This window comes from Chlorocebus sabaeus, chromosome 6 (genome assembly GCF_047675955.1).
Source record: "Chlorocebus sabaeus isolate Y175 chromosome 6, mChlSab1.0.hap1, whole genome shotgun sequence".
NCBI classification, from domain to species: Eukaryota; Metazoa; Chordata; class Mammalia; order Primates; family Cercopithecidae; genus Chlorocebus; species Chlorocebus sabaeus.
The window spans coordinates 8463355-8482745 of record NC_132909.1 but is presented as its reverse complement, the minus strand read 5'-3'; the positions used below and the strand labels follow the sequence as shown (position 1 = coordinate 8482745).

At 52.0% G+C, this 19391-nt stretch overlaps 1 protein-coding gene and 1 non-coding gene across 2 annotated transcripts; one reads left to right on the top strand and one right to left on the bottom strand.

Annotated features, from left to right (window-relative positions):
• The first annotated feature begins 696 nt into the window (after positions 1-696).
• On the top strand, positions 697-13618 carry RCN3 (reticulocalbin 3). Its single transcript, XM_073016189.1, has 7 exons — positions 697-825; positions 1253-1500; positions 3505-3707; positions 6016-6188; positions 8125-8185; positions 12135-12334; positions 12992-13618. The coding sequence occupies exons 2-7, from the start codon at positions 1259-1261 to the stop codon at positions 13097-13099; spliced, it is 987 nt and encodes a 328-aa protein (XP_072872290.1). The 5' UTR covers positions 697-825; positions 1253-1258; the 3' UTR covers positions 13100-13618.
• On the bottom strand, positions 3985-4057 carry TRNAK-UUU (transfer RNA lysine (anticodon UUU)). Its single transcript has one exon. It is a non-coding gene; the product is annotated as a tRNA-Lys (tRNA).
• Positions 13619-19391: the final 5773 nt, after the last annotated feature.

The window sequence follows — 19391 nt, the reverse complement described above, 5'->3', positions numbered from 1 at the left end:
TGGGATATTTCCTCCAGCCCCTCGATTCGGCTCGTCCTTTTTTTTTTTTCTTTTTCTTTTTTTTTTTTTGAGATGGAGTTTCGCTGTTGTTGCCCAGGCTGGAATGCAATGGCACGATCTCAGCTGACCGCAACCTCCGCCTCCCGGGTTCAAGCGATTCTCCTGCCTCAGCCTCCCAAAGTAGTTGGGATTACAGGCATGCACCACCACACCCAGCTGATTTTGTATGTTTAGTAGAGACGGGGTTTCTCCGTGTTGGTCAGGCTGGTTTCGAACTCCCGACCTCTGGTGATCCGCCCGCCTCGGTCTCCCAAAGTGCTGCGATTACAGGCGTGAGCGTGAGCCACCGCGCCCGGCCTTCTTTTCTTTTCTTTTCTTTCTTTTCTTTTTTTTTTTTTTGGTATAGGACTTTTTTTTTTTTTTTGGTATAGGACTGTACACCTCTTTCTTAAACCATCCTGACAAAGGGACAGAGGGAAAAATACATTTCCCGTGAGGCGTTGGGGCTAGAACAGCTGGAGGTGGACGGCAGAGTGCCGCGACGACTGACAGGAGTTGTAGTTCTCCCCGGCCGCGTCACTGCGGCGTCGCCCACCCGCCTTCCCCGGTCAGGCCGCGGTTTCCTTTGTGGACGTGGCGAGGGGCGCCTGCGGCCTTCCAGGCACTCGTTGGCCCCGCCCCGTGAGTCGCTCGTGCGAACTCATTGGGCGGGGGGCGGGGCTCTGCGCAGCCAGAGGCGGGGCCTGACTGGAGAGCGGCCGAATTGGGCACTTTTGCGGGAACGCAGAGCCGAGCGTGGAGAGCGGAACGAAGCTGCATGACTGGGTAAAGGGAGTGGGTGGGGGGCCTCAGTCCAGGCAGGGCGGCTCGGGGCGGCTTGGGTCGAGGATCAGGGTCTGGACTGGGAGCAATGACGGGGAGCCTCCCTGACCTGTGGCTGGCCACAACTATGCCCTGTACTTTGCGTGGGATGTGCGCCACGTCTCTCCCTGAAATTCCCCCTCGCAGGTCTGGGACCCCCTGAGACTCCGTCAGAAGAGTCCGTCCCTCTAAGGTGGCTTTACCCATAGGTGGCTTTACCTCTAAGCATCACGCCCTGTTTTCCCCCATCGCCCGCCCTTTTTGAGCCCCAAAGTTTGTAGCCAACTTCCATCTCCCTGTCCTGTCCTAGGTAACCCCTCCACCCCGCCATTCTCCTGTCCCGTGTCCTCATACCTGTAACCCCTGACCCCTGGCCTTTGCCACTCCCCAGGGACCGATGATGTGGCGAGCATCGCTTCTGCTGCTTCTATTGCTCCTGAGGCACGGGGCCCAGGGGAAACCGTCCCCAGACGCAGGCCCTCATGGCCAGGGGAGGGTGCACCAGGCGGCCCCCCTGAGCGACGCCCCCCATGATGACTCCCACGGGAACTTCCAGTACGACCATGAGGCTTTCCTGGGACGGGAAGTGGCCAAGGAATTCGACCAACTCACCCCAGAGGAAAGCCAGGCCCGTCTGGGGTAGGAGAGACACGCGGTTGGGGCGTGTTCGGAGGTGGGGTTTGGGAGAGAGTTGCGGGGGTATTGACAGGGGTCAGAGAAATGGCGTGGACTGAACTTCAGTTCTTTGTGAGAAATGAAATTCTACCTTCTCTCCTTGGGAAAAGCAAATTAAGTTAAAATTGAGGCATGAAGAGGACCTTTGGCCCTTTTATTTATTTATTTATTTATTTATTTTGCGACAAAGTCTTACTTTGTTGCCCAGGACGGAGTGCAGTGGCACAATCTCAGCTCACTGCAACCTACACCTCCTGGGTTCAAGCGATTCTCCTGCCTCAACCTCCCAAGTAGTGGAGATTACAGGCACCTACCACTGCGCACAGTTAATTTTTGTATTTTTAGTAGAGACTGGGTTTCACCATGTTGGCTAGGCTGGTCTTGAACTCCTGACCTCAGGTGATCTGCCCACCTCGGCCTCCCAAAGTGCTGGAATTACAGGCGTGAGCCACCGCGCCCGGCCTATTATGTTATTATTATTATCATTATTTGAGACGGAGTCTCGCTCTGTTGCCCAGGCTGGAGTGCAGTGGTACTATCTCGGCTCACTGCAACCTCCACCTCTTGGATTCAAGCAGTTCTCCCGTGTCAGCCTTCGAGTAGCTGGGATTTCAGGTTCGGGCCACCACGCCCGGCTAATTTTTGTGTTTTTAATAGAGATGAGGTTTCACTATGTGGGCCAGGCTGGTCTGGAAGGCCTGATCTCAAGTGATCCGCCCGTCTTGGCTTCCCAAGCCTAGGATTACAGGTGTGAGTCACCACGCCTGTCCTGTCCTAAGTGCTTTCCATGGCCAAACTCATTTATTCCCCACAACTGCCCTTTTGGGGTAGGTACCATTTTTTCTCTCTATTTTACAGAGGGGTAACCGAGGCACAAGAGAGGTTAAGTCACTTGCCCACAGTCACACAGCCAGTAAGAGGAAGTGGCTGGATTTGGACCTAAAATATCTGGCTGTGGAGCCCAAGCTCTTAACAACAGCAGTAACTTCAGAGAAGGGTGTGAATCTGGGGACAGAGTCGGCCCTTGACAGACCGGAGCAGAGACCACCTGGTGCGGGAGGTGGGGCGGTGACTCAGGCAGGCCTGGAGAGGGCTCTGCTGTCTCAGATTTTCTTTCTTTTTTTTTCTGTCTCAGATTTTCGACCTTAGGGAGGGGGCCGCGGGGGCCTAGGGACGGTGACAGGGAGGAGGGCTCCATGTAGTCTCTGTTAATTAGAGATTGGGCGAGGACCGGCCTGACATGGAGAGGAGAAGAGCCGGGGAGCTGACAAGCGTGGCCCGAGAGAAGGGGCGAGATGGAACCTAAGTGGCTTGACATGTGACGGGGAGGGGCACAGGAGCCCCGAGGAGCATGGGGAGGGGTATAGAGAGACCGAGCCCCTGGGGTTGCGGGTGATGGTCCTCGGGCAGTGCCTGATTCAGCCGGGAGCAGGCAGGAGAAAGCCACCAGGCGCAGCGCAGGGCAGGGCTGGAGGGATAGGAGCCTGAAATTGGCACGCGCAGCCTGGTAAGGGGGCGGGGTATGGGGCGGGTCGGGGCCTAAGACAGCCGGGGCTCGGGGGTGTGGCCGTGGCTGTCTGGGTTCAAAGTCAGTCTTGGAACAGGGTCCCCCTGGCAAGGGGTGCAGTGCGACGCCGCGCTCCCCATCACCACCCCAGCTCAGCCCAGCTAGAGGTGCAGCACGTGCAGGCCGAGGGCGGGGCCGGCGCGGAGAGGGTGGCCCTGCATCGTCGTAGGTCTCTCCCACGCAGTGCTCCCAGCAGGCCCGCTCGTTTTCAGGAAGGGCGTGACTTGTCCCGGGGGTGGACCCTAGGCTGAGGGTCCTCCGCTGGGTTTGGTCCCGAAATTGACACGCGTCCCTCCCCAGTTCACCCGCGGATCCCATGTGTCCCAGGGGGCGTGGCCCCGTGCGAGGGGCGGGGCCTGGGGCGGGACCAGAGACTGACTTGTGCCCGCCCCGGCTCGCAGGCGGATCGTGGACCGCATGGACCGCGCGGGGGACGGCGACGGCTGGGTATCGCTGGCCGAGCTTCGCGCGTGGATCGCGCACACGCAGCAGCGGCACATACGGGACTCGGTGAGCGCAGCCTGGGACACGTACGACACGGACCGCGACGGGCGTGTGGGTTGGGAGGAGCTGCGCAACGCCACCTATGGCCACTACGCGCCCGGTACGCGGCGAACCCCCGACCCTGCTCCCCATACAACGTTACCCCGACCTTCTGGACCGCCTCATTCTGAGAACCTGAACCCGTTTACCCGGAGTCCCTGGCCCCTAACCAGGCTCTACCCACTTTTAGGAGCCCATCACTGAGATCTTCACTTTCTCACCTCTGGCTTCTCTTTTTTGTTTTTCGTTTGCTTATTTTTCTGGTATTTAGCTGCATACTAAAAACGATCTTTTTTTCAAACATGAAGTCAGAATTAGGTGCTAAAAGCCACTGAACACGCCCAAAGAGGGACTTGAACCCTGGGCCCTCAGATTAAAAGTCCAATGCTCTACCAACTGAGCTACCCAGGCTCCCTTCAGGGAGTTTATTCTGGGACCCGCCACCTCTATGACAATGTGACAGTATGACTAGGGAACTTCAGATCCACGGCCAAGGACACCTACTTTCCATGCTTTGTCATCCTGACCCCTAACCTCCGTGACATCATCCTGAGAACCCCAAAGCCAGTTACTCTGCCCCCGACTCTCAGATCCCTCCTTTCTGTCCCAAGCCCCAGCCCCAGTGGCCTACCCCTCCACACACACACACACACACACACACACACACACACAGCCCTCATTCCCTCCCTCCTCTCCTCTCTGTCCCTGGCCCCAGCCTCCCCCTCCAGCCTGTCTTCCACAGGGCTCCAGGGGAGTCTTCACACCCAGCACTGACTCTGCCCCTCCCTCCCCTTCCTGGGCCCCCAGGAGACAGTCCCACTCCTCAGCCCGGACATCTCCACCTGTAGGTTTGTTTTTCTGCATTTTCTGCCCCAAATGGATCTTCTGTGGTTTTCCTGAACTCACCACACTCCTCAAACCTCTACCCTCTGCCCATATTGTTCCCTCCAATTACAATGCCCTTCCCTTCCTCTCAGTCAAGCCATCTCAGTCCCTGTAAGCTACCCCATCACAGCCTCAGTCTGGGGCCAAAAGGGCTACTATCAACTTAAAGTCCATCTTTCCTGTCTCCACACCCTTGGATCAGTTATTTCTTCTCTCCGGGAATCAGTTTTTGCATTCAGAAAGTAGAACACATGGAAAAACCCACTGTACCTGCTTTTTGTGATGATTACATGCAGTATTTTACATAAAGAGCTTAGCATATAATCTCTCACGAGTTAGCTAATTTATTGTGTGGATATAATATGTTATATAGCTTGGGTGCAATGGCTCATGCCTGTAATCCCAACACTTTGGGAGGCTGAGGCGGGTGGATCACTTGAGATCAGGAGTTAGAGACCAGCCTGGCCAACATGGCAAAACTCCGTCTCTACTAAAAAAAAAATTACTTAGCTGGCTGTGATGGCAGGCACCTGTAACCACAGCTACTCTGGAGGGTGAGACATGAGAATCGCTTGAACCCAGGAGACGGAAGTTGCAGTGAGCCGAGATCACAACACTGCACTCCAGCCTGGGTGACACAGGGAGACTGTGTCTCAAAAAAAAAAAAAAAAAAAAAATTGACCAGGTGTGGTGGCTCACGCCTGTAATCCCAGCACTTTGGGAGGCCAAGGTGGGTGGATCACGAGGTCAGGAGATCAAGACCATCCTGGCTAACATGGTGAAACCCCATCTCTACTAAAAATACAAAAAATTAGCCAGGCGCGGTGGCGGGTGCCTGTAGTCCCAGCTACTCAGGGGGCTGAAAAAGGAGAATGGCATGAACCCAGGAGGCAGAGCTTGCAGTGAGCCGAGACTGGGCTACTGGACTCCAGCCTGGGTGACAGAGCGAGACTCCATCTCAAAAAAAAAAAAATTAAAAATTAATAAATATATATACACACTAATAATATATTATATAATGTATTATATATTATATACTTATATAATAAATATACATACAAATTATATATAAAGTATCAATATATACTTTTTTTTTTTTGAGGGAGTTTCACTCTTGTTGCCCAGGCTGGAGTGCAGTGGCGCAGTCTCGGCTCACTGCAACCTCCGCCTCCCAGGTTCAAGCGATTCTCCTGCCTCAGCCTCTCAAGTAGCTGGGATTACAGGCTAATTTTGTGTTTTTAGTAGAGATGGGGTTTCATCATGTTGGCCAGGCTGGTCTGGAACTCCTGACCTCAAGTGATCCGCCAGCCTCAGCCTCCCAAAGTGCTGGGATTACAGGCGTGAGACACCGCGTCCAGCCTATTGATATATACTTATTATTAACTCCACAGAAATATTTGTAGTCCAGTAGGATTTACTTTGTTTTAACCTGCTTGGCGTTTCCTCCATTAAAGCTCATCTCACTGAGACCTTTCCTTCCCCAGGTGAAGAATTCCATGACGTGGAAGACGCAGAGACCTACAAAAAGATGCTGGCTCGGGACGAGCGGCGTTTCCGGGTGGCCGACCAGGATGGGGACTCGATGGCCACTCGGGAGGAGCTGACGGCCTTCCTGCACCCCGAGGAGTTCCCTCACATGAGGGACATCGTGATTGCTGTGAGTGGCGGCTGGGGAACCCCACCCCCCACACCCTTCTGGGAACCCAGTCTTCTGGTTCCGGTCCTGCTTCCCAGCACGGATCTTGGGGCAGGCAGTCACCTGGCTCTCCAGCATCTTGCCAGGGAACCCAGGCCACAAGCACAGGTCAAGGGAGGGTGACCTTTCCCACCTCCACTCACAGACCCCTGGGGTCTGATCTCTCCTCGTCTGGCCTCCCCCTCCCTGTGCTCGCATTTGGGGTCCAGGCCCCCAGCCTTCCCTCAGACAGTCACTGTGCCCCACCCTATACAACTTCTTTTCTTTCTTTTTTTTTGAGATATAGTGTCCCTCAGTCACCTAGGCTGGAAAGCAGTGGTGTGATCTTGGCTCACTGCACTCTCCACCTCCCAGGTTCAAGCAATTCTCCTGCCTCAGCGTCCCAAGTAGCTGGGATCATAGGCTTGCACCACCACACCTGGCTAATTTTTAGCAGAGCTGGGGTTTCTCCATGTTGGTTAGGCTGGTCTCAAACTCGACCTCAGGTGATCCGCCCACCTCAGCCTCCCAAAGTGCTGGGATTACAGGCATGAGCCACCATGCCTGGCCAATTTTGTATTTTTTTTCTAGTAGAGATGGGATTTCACCATGTTGGCCAGGCTGGTCTTGAACTCCTGACTTCAGGGGATCTGCCCACCTCGGCCTCCCAAAGTGCTAGGATTACAGGCGTGAGCCACCATACCTGACACCAAAATGTGCTTTGTTCTGTAGAAGAAGGTTTTTTTTCTTTCCCTCCTTTTTTTTTTTTTTTTTTTTTTTTTTTTTTTTTTTTTTGAGACAGGGCCTCACTCTGTTGCCCAGACTGGAGGGCAGTGGCTCGATCTCAGCTCATTGCAACCTCAAACTCTTGGGCTCAAGTGATCCTCCCACCTCCGCCTTCTGAGAAGCTGAGACCACCAGGCGCATGCCACCATGCCTGGCTAATTTTTTTTTTTTTTTTTTTTTTTGAGACGGAGTCTTGCTCTGTCGCCCAGGCTGGAGTGCAGGGGTGCGATCTTGGCTCACTGCAAGCTCCGCCTCCCGGGTTCACGCCATTCTCCTGCCTCAGCCTCCGGAGTGGCTGGGACTACAGGCGTGTGTGGCTAATTTTTGTGTGTGTGTGTATGTGTGTATTTTTAGTAGAGACAGGGTTTCACCGTGTTAGCCAGGATGGTCTCGATCTCCTGACCTCGTGATCTGCCCACCTCGGCCTCCCAAAATGCTGGGATTACAGGCATGAGCCACTGTGCCCAGCCATGCCTGGCTAATTTTTAAATTTTGTGTAGAGACAGGGTCTCGCCATGTTGCCCAGGCTAGTCTCGAAATCCTGGGCTCAATCTATCGTCCCACCTTGGCCTCCTAAAGTGCTGGGATTACAGGCGTGAGCCACCGTGCCCAGCCCAGCCCACCCCACAGTCTTATAGTGAATGAGTTTGGATATAAATTGGGGAACAAAAGTCATTTTGCTCAAGAAGGGCAGAAAAACAAGGAGCAGAGGTGTCAAGTGTGTTAGAAGAACCCCCAAAGTACAGCATGTTCAGACATAAAGCAGAGGTAGTTTCTAGGCTCTGCTAAAATGTAAGGGAGCTTCTCCCCTTCAAGGGTGTTTGCTGGGGCTTGAGCAAGTTATTAGGGGCCCAGGACAGCTCTCCTTGTGTGCAACAAACCTGTGCATTGCTGGACATTGGGGCCTCCGAGCTCTCGCCCCGTAAATGCAGGTAGTGCCTGTATCATGATAACGTCCCAGAAAGCCCGCACATTTCCCCCATGCCACCTCTTGAGACTGCTCTACTGCCTGCCCCCCACAGCTGCCCAGAGCTAAATTTCCAAGAGAACCTCTCACTCTTGCCCCAGGGGTCCAGCCTCCCCCAGGAGCCAGGGGCATCGGCCCCCAGCCTCAATGCCTCTCTCTCCCCAGGAAACCCTGGAGGACCTGGACAGAAACAAAGATGGCTATGTCCAGGTGGAGGAGTACATTGGTGAGTGGGCCCCAATTTCTCCCCGGGACGCCTGTCCTCTCTCAGGCATGGGCAGCATTGGTGGGGGCAGCCAGAGATACATCACCCATCGTCAGAGCATTGGCCCTCAGACATGGGGGCAGGGGCACTCACTGCTTGAGTTCATGCAGCCACCCAACATTTATTGAGCACCTACTGTATACCGGACATCAAAGCATCTATTGAGCACCTGCTGTGTGCCAGGCCCAGGAAACACTTACTGAGCACCTACTGCATACAGGTGGTTGAGGCTGCAGCACACAATAACACAGACAAAGTCCCTTCTTGGAGGTCTGGAGTTTCTACAAAATCAAGGCTCAGGGGCTATGTTTAGTTGAGGAGGGGGTCAGGAAGCTGGTCTTGAACCTGCGTCTGCACAGCACTGCGTTTCCTGTTACATGGGATGTTGGGCGGACCCTCACAATACCCCCTGAGTTCTCCCTGGGCCCCTGCCACTGTCCCTGCCCCTAGTGGGCAAAAAACTTACTCAAGGAGAAAGCTAACAAGGAATTTTGTTTGTTTGTTTGTTCTTTTAGACAGTTTTGCTCTGTTGCCCAGGCTGGAGTGCAGTGGCATGATCTTGGCTCCCTGCAACTCCCGCCTCCCAGGCTCAAGAGATTCTTCTGCCTCAGCCTCCCAAGTAGCTGGGATTACTGGTGCCTGCCACCACGCCTGGCTAATTTTTGTATTTTTAGTGGAGATAGGATTTCACCATGTTGGCCAGGCTGGTCTGGAACTCCCGACCTCAGGTGATCTGCCCATCTTGGCCTCCCAAAGTGGTGGGATTACAGGCGTGAGCAACCACGCCCGGCTGGGATTTTTTTTTTAAGTTCGAAAACATTGTTTATTCTTTTATTTTTTCTGACCATATCCTGCATGAGAAATCATTTTTCTTTCTTTCCTTCTCTTTCTCTTTTCCTTCCTTCCTTTCTTTTCTTTTCTCTTCACTTTTCTTTTTTCTCTTTCTTTCTTTCTTTCTGTCACTGTCTTTCTATCTGTCTGTGTGTGTCTGTGTGTCTGTCTCTCTCTATTAAATAGAGATGGGGTCTCACTATATTGTCCAGGTTGGGCTAGAACTCCTGGGCTCAAGCAATCTTCCCACCTTGGCCTCCCAAAGAGCTGGGATTACAGGTTTGAATCACCACACCTGGCTGAGAGAACATTTTTATTTTTTTTTCTTAAGAGATGGGGTCGGGCCGGGAGCAGTGGCTCACACCTGTAATCCCAGCACTTTGGGAGGCTGAGATGGGTGGATCATGAGGTCAAGAGTTTAAGACCAGTCTGGCCAAGATGGTGAAACCCCGTCTCTACTAAAAATACAAAAATTAGCTGGGCATAGTGGCAGGCGCCCCTAATCCCAGCTACAAAAATTGAAAGTAATTAGCCAGGGTCAGGTGTGGTGGCTCACGCCTGTAATCCCAGCACTTTGGGAGGCCAAAGCAGGTGGATCACCTGAGGTCAGGAGTTTGAGACCAGCCTGGCCAGCGTGGTGAAACCCCATCTCTACTAAAAAAGTGCATAAATTAGCCAGGCCTTGTGGCAGGTGCCTGTAATCCCAGCTACTCGGGGGATTGAGGCATGAGAATTGCTTGAACCTGGGAGGCAGAGATTGCAATGAGCTGAGATCGTGCCACTGCACTCCAGCCTGGGTGACAGAGTGAGACTGTGTCTCAACAAAATAATAATAAAAACGGGGTGCGGTGGCTCACGCCTGTAATCCCAGCACTTTAGGAGGCTGAGGTGGGTGGATCACTTGAGGTCAGGAGTTTGAGACCAGCCTGACCATGGTGACACTCAGTCTGTACTACAAATACAAAATTAGCCAGGCGTGCTGGTGCACACCTGTAATCCCAGCTACTCAGGAGGCTGAGGCAGGAGAATTGCTAGAACCTGGGAGGCAGAGGTTACAGTGAGCCGAGATCGTGCCACTGCACTCCAACCTGGGCAAAAAGAGCAAAACTCCGTCTCTAAAAAAAAAAAAAAAAAAAAAAAGAGAGAGAGAGATGGGGTCTTGCCCTGTCGCCCAGGCTGGAGTGCAGTGGGGTGATCTTGGCTCACTGCAACTTTGACCTCCTGGGCTCAAGGCATCCTCCCACCTCAGCCTCCCAAGTAGCTAAGACTCCAGGCCCAGTGTGGCCTCTGGAGATATTTCTGGTTGTCACTTCTAGTGGGGAGAGGATGCTACTGACATCTCCTGGATGGAGCCCAGGGATGCCCCTGAGGTTTCTCCCGTACACAGGACAGGCCCTGACACAAGGAGGTCACAGGCCCCAGATGCCGGCAGCTATCCCCATCTCTCTCTCTTTTTTTTGAGACAGTCTTGGTCTTGTTGCCCAGGCTGGAGTGCAGTGGCAGATCTCAGCTCATTGCAACCTCCGCCTCCCAGGTTCAAGCAATTCCCTTGTTTCAGCCTCCTGAGTAAGTGGGACTACAGGTGTGCACCACCACGCCGGGCTAATTTTGTATTTTTAGTAGAGACGGGGTTTCACCATGTTGGTCAGGCTGGTCTTGAACTCCTGACCCCAGGTGATCTGCCGGCCTTGGCCTCCCAAAGTGCCAGGATTACAGGCGTGAGCCACCGCACCCGGCCTGTCTTGTCAATTACTTCATCCCATTAAGACTTCATCTTCCATTCCTCAGCTCTATCAGGCAGAAAGCATCACTAGCCTCCATTATAGAGATGACACCTGAGGCCCAGCGGGTTGAAGGAATCTGCTAAAGACAATGGGAAGAAGCAGGGCTGGGATTTGAATGTTTGGGCTCTGGCGCCTATTTCTTAACTCCTCCCTACAGTAACATATCAAAATGTAGAAAATTGGGGTGGGCGCCGTGGCTCACACCTGTATTCCCAGCACTTTAGGAGGCTGAGGTGGGTGGATCATTTGAGGTCAGGAGTCTAAGACCAGCCTGACTAACATGATGAAACCCTGTCTTTACTAAAACTACAAAAATTAGCTGGGTGTGGTGGTGAGTGCCTGTAATCCCAGCTACTCAGGAGGCTGAGGCAGGAGAATTACTTGAAACCGGGAGGTGGAGGTTGCAGTGAGCTGAGATTGTGCCACTGCACTCCAGCCTGTAATCCCAGCACTTTTGGGAGGCTGAGGCAGGTGGATCATGAGGTCAGGAGTTCAAGACTAGCCTGGCCAAGATGGTGAAACCCCTGTCTCTACTAAAAATACAAAAATTAGCTGGGCATGGTGGCACGTGCCTGTAATCCCAGCTACTCGGGAGGCTGAGGCACGAGAATCACTTGAACCCAGGAGGCATAGGTTGCAGTGAGCCAGAATTGTGCCATTGCACTCCAGCTTGGGCAACAACAGCGAAATTTCGTCTTAAAAACGTTTTGTTTTTTTGTTTTTTTTTTTAAAAAGAGATGGGATCTTGCCCTGTTGCCCAGGCTGGAGTGGTGTGGGGTGATCACAGCAAGACTCCATCGCAAAAAAAAAAAAAAAAATGTTGTAGAAACAGGGTCTTGCTATGTTGCCCAGATTGGTCTTGAATCTTGGCCTCAAATGACCCTCTTGCCTGGGTCTCCCAAAGTGTTGGATTACAGTCATCACTGCACCTGGCATATCTGTCAGCTGCTAACTGGCCCCAAACATCCTCGCACGTTCCTCCTGCATAGACATTGCTTACTCTGTGCCAGGCACTGCCTTGCCCAATGCACACACTACTTCACATGTGTATCAATGAAATCAATCAATCATGCAATCAACCCATCAAATGAATTTCACCTGTAACAGAAATGATTGCTTGTAAGTCAGGTTTTGTTACTAATTCCATTGAAACAGAAGCGGAAGCTGAGGCGGGAGAGAGCGTAGTGAGTTGCTCAAGGGCCTGGTTCAGGAAGTATCAGAGCCAGGATCAGCCCCCAGCTCCACTAGACCCCCAGAGATGCCCCTGACCTTGTCCCCTCTGTCCCGTCCCCCAGCGGATCTGTACTCCGCTGAGCCTGGGGAGGAGGAGCCGGCGTGGGTGCAGACGGAGAGGCAGCAGTTCCGGGACTTCCGGGATCTGAATAAGGACGGGCACCTGGACGGGAGTGAAGTGGGCCACTGGGTGCTGCCCCCGGCCCAGGACCAGCCCCTGGTGGAAGCCAACCACCTCCTGCACGAGAGCGACACGGACAAGGTGCAGTGATGGGGCCGTGGCAGGGGCGGGTGGGCATTGCATGCCAGTCCCCATAAATGAGCAAGACCTGGGCCTGGAGCTTAGGGTCCCTTTTAGGTGGGATAAAAAAAGGACAGAGAGGAAAAGAGAGGGGCACAGAGACCTAGAGAGAGTGGGGAACAGAGTCCCAGAGAGAGAGGGGGACAGAGACCCAGAGACCCAAAGAGAGAAGGACAGGGACCAAGACAGGGGGACAGACTCAGAGAGAAAGGGACAGAGGCCCAGAGAGTGGGGGTGCAGAGACTCAGAGAGGGGAAAAGAGACCCAGAGAGAGGAGGGAATGGAGACCCAGAGAGAGGGGGACAGAGACCCAGAGAGGGGGGGGGAACAGAGACCCAGGGGGGGGGGGAACAGAGACCCAGAGAGAGAGGACAGAGACCCAGAGAGAGGGGGACAGAGACCCAGAGAGAGAGGACAGAGACCCAGAGAGAGAGGGGGGACAGAGACCTAGAGACCCAAAGAGAGAAGGACAGGGACCAAGACGGGGACAGACTCAGAGAGAAAGGGACAGAGGCCCAGAAAGAAGGGTCCCAGAGACTTGGGGACACACTTGGATGCGGGGAGGGCTTTCGAAAGCAGGGCCGTGTTGTCCCCTCTGAACCCTGACCCTCCCTCCAGGACGGGCGGCTGAGCAAAGCGGAGATCCTGGGTAATTGGAACATGTTTGTGGGCAGTCAGGCCACCAACTATGGTGAGGACCTGACCCGGCACCACGATGAGCTGTGAGCTCCGTGCACCTGCCACAGCCTCAGGGGCCCCGCACAGTGACCCGAGCCCCATGCACCTGCCACAGCCTCAGGGCCCCACACAGTGACCCGAGCCCCGTGCACCTGCCACAGCCTCAGGGCCCCACACAGTGACCCAAGGAGGGGCCGCCGTGGTCTAGCCCCCTCCCTGTCCAGGCCCTGCAGGAGGCAGATGCGGTCCCTGGCATCCTCCTGCTCATGGGCTCTCAGGAACCCCCCGGGTCAGCTTCTGTCCCTGTCATACCCCCAAGCCCGGGGAGGGGCCGTCACAGTCCCAGAGGATAAGCAACACCTATTTCTGACTGAGTCTCCCAGCCCAGACCCAGGGACCCTGGCCCCAAGCTCAGCCTCTAAAAACCGCCACCAACCCCTGCAGCTCCGAATCTGAGCCTCCACCACGCAGACTGAAGCTCCCCTGGCCCTAGCCCCCTCCTGCCTGGCCCGACCTGGGACACCTCCTCCCTGCCAGGAGCCAATAAAAGCCAGCGCCGGGACCTTGCGTGTCTGTGTCTGTCTGTTGTCTGCCTGTCTCTATGAAGGGGAAAGGGGCCCTGGAGACGGTTTGGGGGCTGTGACTGGGAGTTGGGGGCTGAGGCATGCAATAGGGGACCAGGCATTTGAAGCTGGGTGTTGGAGGGATTGGAGGGCGTTCTGGGTATAAAAACAAACAAACAAACAAAATTGGGCCTGGCCCAGTGGCTCACGCCTGTAATTCCAGCAATTTGGGAGGCCAAGGCGGGCGTTCCAAACTCCTGAGGTCAGGAGTTCAAGACCAGCCTGGCCAACATGGTGAAATCCTATCTCTACTAGAAATACAAAAATTAGCCGGGCGTGGTGGCGGGCGCCTGTAGTCCCAGCTACTCCGGAGGCTGAAGCAGGAGAATCACTTAAACCCGGGAGCTGGAGGTTGTAGTGAGCCGAGATGGTGCCGCTGCACTCCAGCCTGGGCGACAGAGTGAGACTCTGTCTCAAAAAAAAAAAAAAAAGGAAAAAAAGTCTGGCCTCTGCGGCACACAAACCAGACAGGAAGCCCTGCCGCCCTCGCAGAGCCCCAGTTCTGCGGGGAAGAAGAGACACAGAGACCTAAAATATGGCACGGCGCGACAGACGCTGTGAAGCAGGGGCAGCGTGTAGCAGTGTGGCAATGCTCTGATGACTGAGTGGCCTGGAAAGGTCTCAATGATAAATGGAGTGAAGGAGGGAGCCGCGGAGAGATGTGGAGGGAGAGCACTCCCGGGAGAGAGAAGAGCAAGTAAAATGGCACTGAGGCAGGAGCGGGCCTGGTGTGGCAGCAAGGAGGCCAGAGTGGCTGGAAGGGCATGAGCCAGGGGAAGAAGGTCAACTGAAAGCAGATGGGGCATGCGGCCAGACTCTGCAGGTCCCTGCAGGCAGGTCATGGTGGCCCCTGTTTGGTGGGACAAGACAGAGATGGACAGAGACCCAGAGAGAAGGGAATGGGGACTCAGAGAGAGGGAAACAGACCCAGAGAGAGGGGGACAGCGACCCAGAGAGAGGAAGATAGAGACCCAGAGAGAGAGACAGACAGAATTTATTCTGAGTGAAATGAGAGCCACTGGAGTGTAACGAGCAGAAGAGGGATTATAAACAGCTTTGAGTTATTTAAGAGTCGGGTTGGGCGCAGTGGTTCACGCCAGTAATCACAAGGATTAATCAAGGATTTTTTGAGCCCAGGAGTTCAAGACCAGCCTGGAATGATCTTTCATGAAGACGGCATCTCTCTTTTTCTTTCTTTTCTTTTTTTTTTTTTTGAGATGAAGTCTCACTCTGTTGCCCAGGCTGGAGTACAGTGGTGGGATCTTGGCTCACTGCAACCTCCACCTCCCGGGTTCAAGCGATTCTCCTGCCTCAGCCTCCTGAGTAGCTGGGACTACAGACACGTGCTACCATGCCCAGATAGTTTTTGTATTTTTAGTAGAGACGGGGTTTCACCATATTGGTCAGGATGGTCTTGATCTCTTGATCTCGTGATCCACCCATCTCAGCCTCCCAAAGTGCTGGAATTACAGGCATGAGCCACCGCGCCTGGCCATCAGCCCTGCCTTTAAAAAAAAAAAAAATTTGGCCAGGCGCAGTGAGCCAAGATCGTGCCACTGCACTCCAGCTTGGCGAGAAAGTGAGACTCCGTCTAAAAAAAACCAAAACAAAACAAAGAAAATTACATTATAAAAAATCCCCCTTATTTTTTAGGGTAGTGAAACCATTCTGTATGATACTGTAATGATAGATGGATGTCATTATATATTACACAAAACTCACAGAATGTACAACACAAAGAATGAATTCTAATATAAACCATGGGCTTGAGTGAATATATCAATATTGGCTTATTGATTGGAACAAATGTACCACACTAATGCAAGATGTTAGTAAGGAAAACTGAGGGTGGGGTGAAGGGGCATATGGAAACTCTCTGTACTTTGCACTCACTTCTTCATTAACCTAAAACTGGTCTAAAACTAAAGCTCTTTAATTTAAAAAATCATAAGGAACTAAGAAAAAATATCTCCTTTATAAGAATAAAAAGTCCCATAGGTCCATCCCCTCATATTTAATAGATTTTTTTTCCCTCTTGGGAAAGGAGATAGACATAACCCAGGGTTAGATTGTAAACTTGTAGACGGTTTGGAGAGAACTGACATCTTAATAATAAGTTTACCAATCTATAAACATGGTATATCTCCACATTGCTTTAAGTCTTTTAATTATCTGATCAATGTTTTGTAGTTTTCAGTTTGTTGTTGTTGTTAAATGAATCCCTAAGTATCGTGGTTTCTTCCTCTGCTATAGCAAATTAAAATGCTTTTTAACTTCATATTTCAAGTTTTTGCTTCTAATATATAAAATGGAATTATTTTGAAATTAACTTCATATGCTGTGAACTGGCCAAATGTGCTTACTAGTTCTAGAATTTCCATGTTATTCCTTTTTATTATTTATTCACTGACACTTCCTGTCGTCGTATGCATTATAAACATTTAGATTCTTTTTTTTTTTTTTTTTTTTTTGAGACGGAGTCTCGCTCTGTCGCCCAGGCTGGAGTGCAGTGGCCGGATCTCAGTTCACTGCAAGCTCTGCCTGCCGGGTTTACGCCATTCTCCTGCCTCAGCCTCCCGAGTAGCTGAGACTACAGGCGCCCACCACCTCGCCCGGCTAGTTTTTTGTATTTTTTAGTAGAGACGGGGTTTCACCGTGTTAGCCAGGATGATCTCGATCTCCTGACCTCGTGATCCACCCGTCTCGGCCTCCCAAAGTGCTGGGATTACAAGCTTGAGCCACTGCGCCCGGCCACATTTAGATTCTTTAGTATAGTTATAATAGCTATTACAATAGCTTTGTGTGTGTGTGTGAGGCCCTAGTGTGTCTATGAGGCCTCATGCAGTGGTGAGAACACAGCTCATTGTAGCTTTGATGTCCCGAGCTCTAACTATCCTCCCACCTCAGCCTCCAGAGTAGCTGGGACTATAGGTGCATATCACCAAGCTCGGCTTTTTTTTTTTTTTTTTTTTTTTTGAGATGGAGTCTCGCTCTGTCTCCCAGGCTGGAGTGCAGTGGCGCAATCTCGGCTCACTGCAAGCTCCGCCTCCCAGGTTCACACCATTCTCCTACCTCAGCCTCCCGAGTAGCTGGGACTACAGGCGCCCGCCACTGCGCCCGGCTAATTTTTTTCTATTTTTTAGTAGAGACGGGGTTTCACCATGGTCTCGATCTCCTGACCTTGTGATCCGCCCGCCTCGGCCTCCCAAAGTGCTGGGATTACAGGCGTGAGCCACCGCGCCCGGCCATTTTTTTTTTTTTTTTTTTTTTTTTTTTTTTTTTGAGACAGAGTCTTGCTCTGTCATCCAGGCTGGAGTGCAGTGGCATGATCTCAGATCACTGCAACTTCTACCTCCCGGGTTAAGGCAATTCTTGTGTCTCAGCCTCCCAAGAAGCTGGGACCGTGGGAGCCCACCACCACACTTAGCCAATTTTTTGTATTTTTTTTTGCAGAAACAGAGTTTTGCCATGTTGGCCAGGCTGTCTTGAACTCCTGGCCTCAAGTGATCCACCTGCCTTGGCCTCTCAAAGTGCTGGGATTACAGCGGTGAGCCACTGTGCCCGGCCATGCTGGGTTAATGTTAAATTTTTTGTGGAGAAGACATTTTACTATGTTAGCGAGGATGCTCTTGGAACTCCTGGACTCAAGTGATCTTCCAGCCTCAGCCTCCCCAAGTACTGGAATTACAGGTGTGAGCCTCTGCAGCTATCCTATCAATGGCTATTTTTATTTTTAAAGTAAACAAAAAAATTCTTTTTGTTTTTTGAGACAGGGTCTCACTCTGTCACCCAGGTTGGAGTGTAGTGGCACAATTATGGTTCACTGCAGCCTCAACCTCCTGAGTAGCTGGGACTACAGGCATGGGCCATTAGAGGCAGCTAATTTTTTGCATTTTTTTTTTATAGAGACAAGGTTTGTCATGTTGCCAAGCTAGTCTTGAACTCCTGGGCTCAAATGATCCTCCTGCCTCAACCTCCCAAAAGTGCTGGGATTACTGGCTTGAACCATTATGCCTGGCCAATAGCTACTTTTTGTTTGTTTGTTTGTTTTAGGTGGAGTCTTGCTCTTGTCGCCCAGGCTGGAGTGCAATGGCGCAATCTTGAATCACTGCAACCTCCACCTCCCGGGCTCAAGCGATTCTCCAGTCTCAGCCTCCCAAGTAGCTGGGATTACAGGCATGGACCACCACGCCCAGCAAATTTTTGTATTTTTAGTAGAGACAGGGTTTCACCATGTTGGCCAGGCTGGTCTCGAACCCCCGACCTCCGGTGATCCGCCTGCCCCGATCTCCCAAATTGCTGCTATTACAGGCGTGAGCCACCGCGCCCAGCCAGTTCACTTTTTTTTTTTAGGTTTAGCTGGGCTTTTTGGAGTGTACCCATGCAGCCAGGTGTGGTTCAGGGTCAGCTAGATATTTCAGTAGAGTTGGGCCGGGTGCGGTGGCTCACGCCTGTAATCCCAGCACTTTGGGAGGCTGAGGCGGGCAGATCACAAGGTCAGGAGATCGAGACCATCCTGGCTAACACAGTGAAACCCCGTCTCTACTGAAAATATAAAAAATTAGCCGGGCGTGGTGGTGGGGGCCTGTAGTCCCAGCTACTCGGGAGGCTGAGGCAGGAGAATGGCGTGAACCCGGGAGGCGGAGCTTGCACCACTGCACTCCAAACTGGGCGAAAGAGCGAGACTCCATCTGAAAAAAAAAAAAAAAAAGATATTTGAGTAGAGTTTATAGAAATTATTCCGGGTACCCTCTCTCCAGCTTCTCTCTCCAAGATTTATCTCCTCACCTTCCTTTTGCTGTAGTTCTTCAAGCTAGGGAGACCGGATCTCTCCTGGTGTTGTAGCTGCCCGTCATGGTATGGACTAGAACTCACCCCCAAGTAAAAGTTGTACAAATAAGAAACTTGCCCAGTTTCTTTGTTTTTTCTGAGTGTCAAGTCCCCTCCAGTTGCTGTATCTGCTTTTGTTTACCGTCCAGTGCCTTGCCTTTGGGTAATTGTTTCCTATGTTTTTTCCAGAGTTTGTAACTGTTATCTGTGTGGGAGGGCTGGAATTTCAATCCAAGCGCGTCGGACTCCAAGCATTTTCGTATGATAACATACTGCCCTCTAGTGGCTGGACGTGGAGAACTGGTTTATGGGGGAGGAAGGGCGTATTGGTAAATCTCTGAGGGTTGCATGTTTGGAAACATTGTGTATCTAAAACAATACCCACACATAGCAACAAATTACTTGCAAAGAACAGTTTATGGTGAAAAACTGCCCAGCATCTTGTCACACTTAGTGCTTCTCTCCAGAATTTTTTTGGTTTTAAAATACTCTTGCATATTTTATTTTAAAATAATGGCCATACTCTCACAGGATACAAAACCCTAAATATACAGGATGCTACAAGCTAAAAACGCCACCTTCCACTAAGTTCAACTCTTCACAGCCAGCCAGTGTTTCCTTCCAAGGAGAATCTACACATATTTAAGCAAATAAGTACAAATAGTTTTTTTGGTTTTTTTTTTTGGTTTTGGTTTTGTTTTTTTAGACAAGTCTCCAAGTCTCCGTCTATCTCCCAGGCTGGAGTGCAGTGGTGCAATCTTGTCTCACTGTAACCTCCACCTCCTGGGTTCAAGAGATTCTCCTGCCTCAGCCTCCCAAGTAGCTGGGATTACAGGCGCCCGCCACCACGTGCAGCTAGTATTTTGTATAATTAATGGAGACGGAGT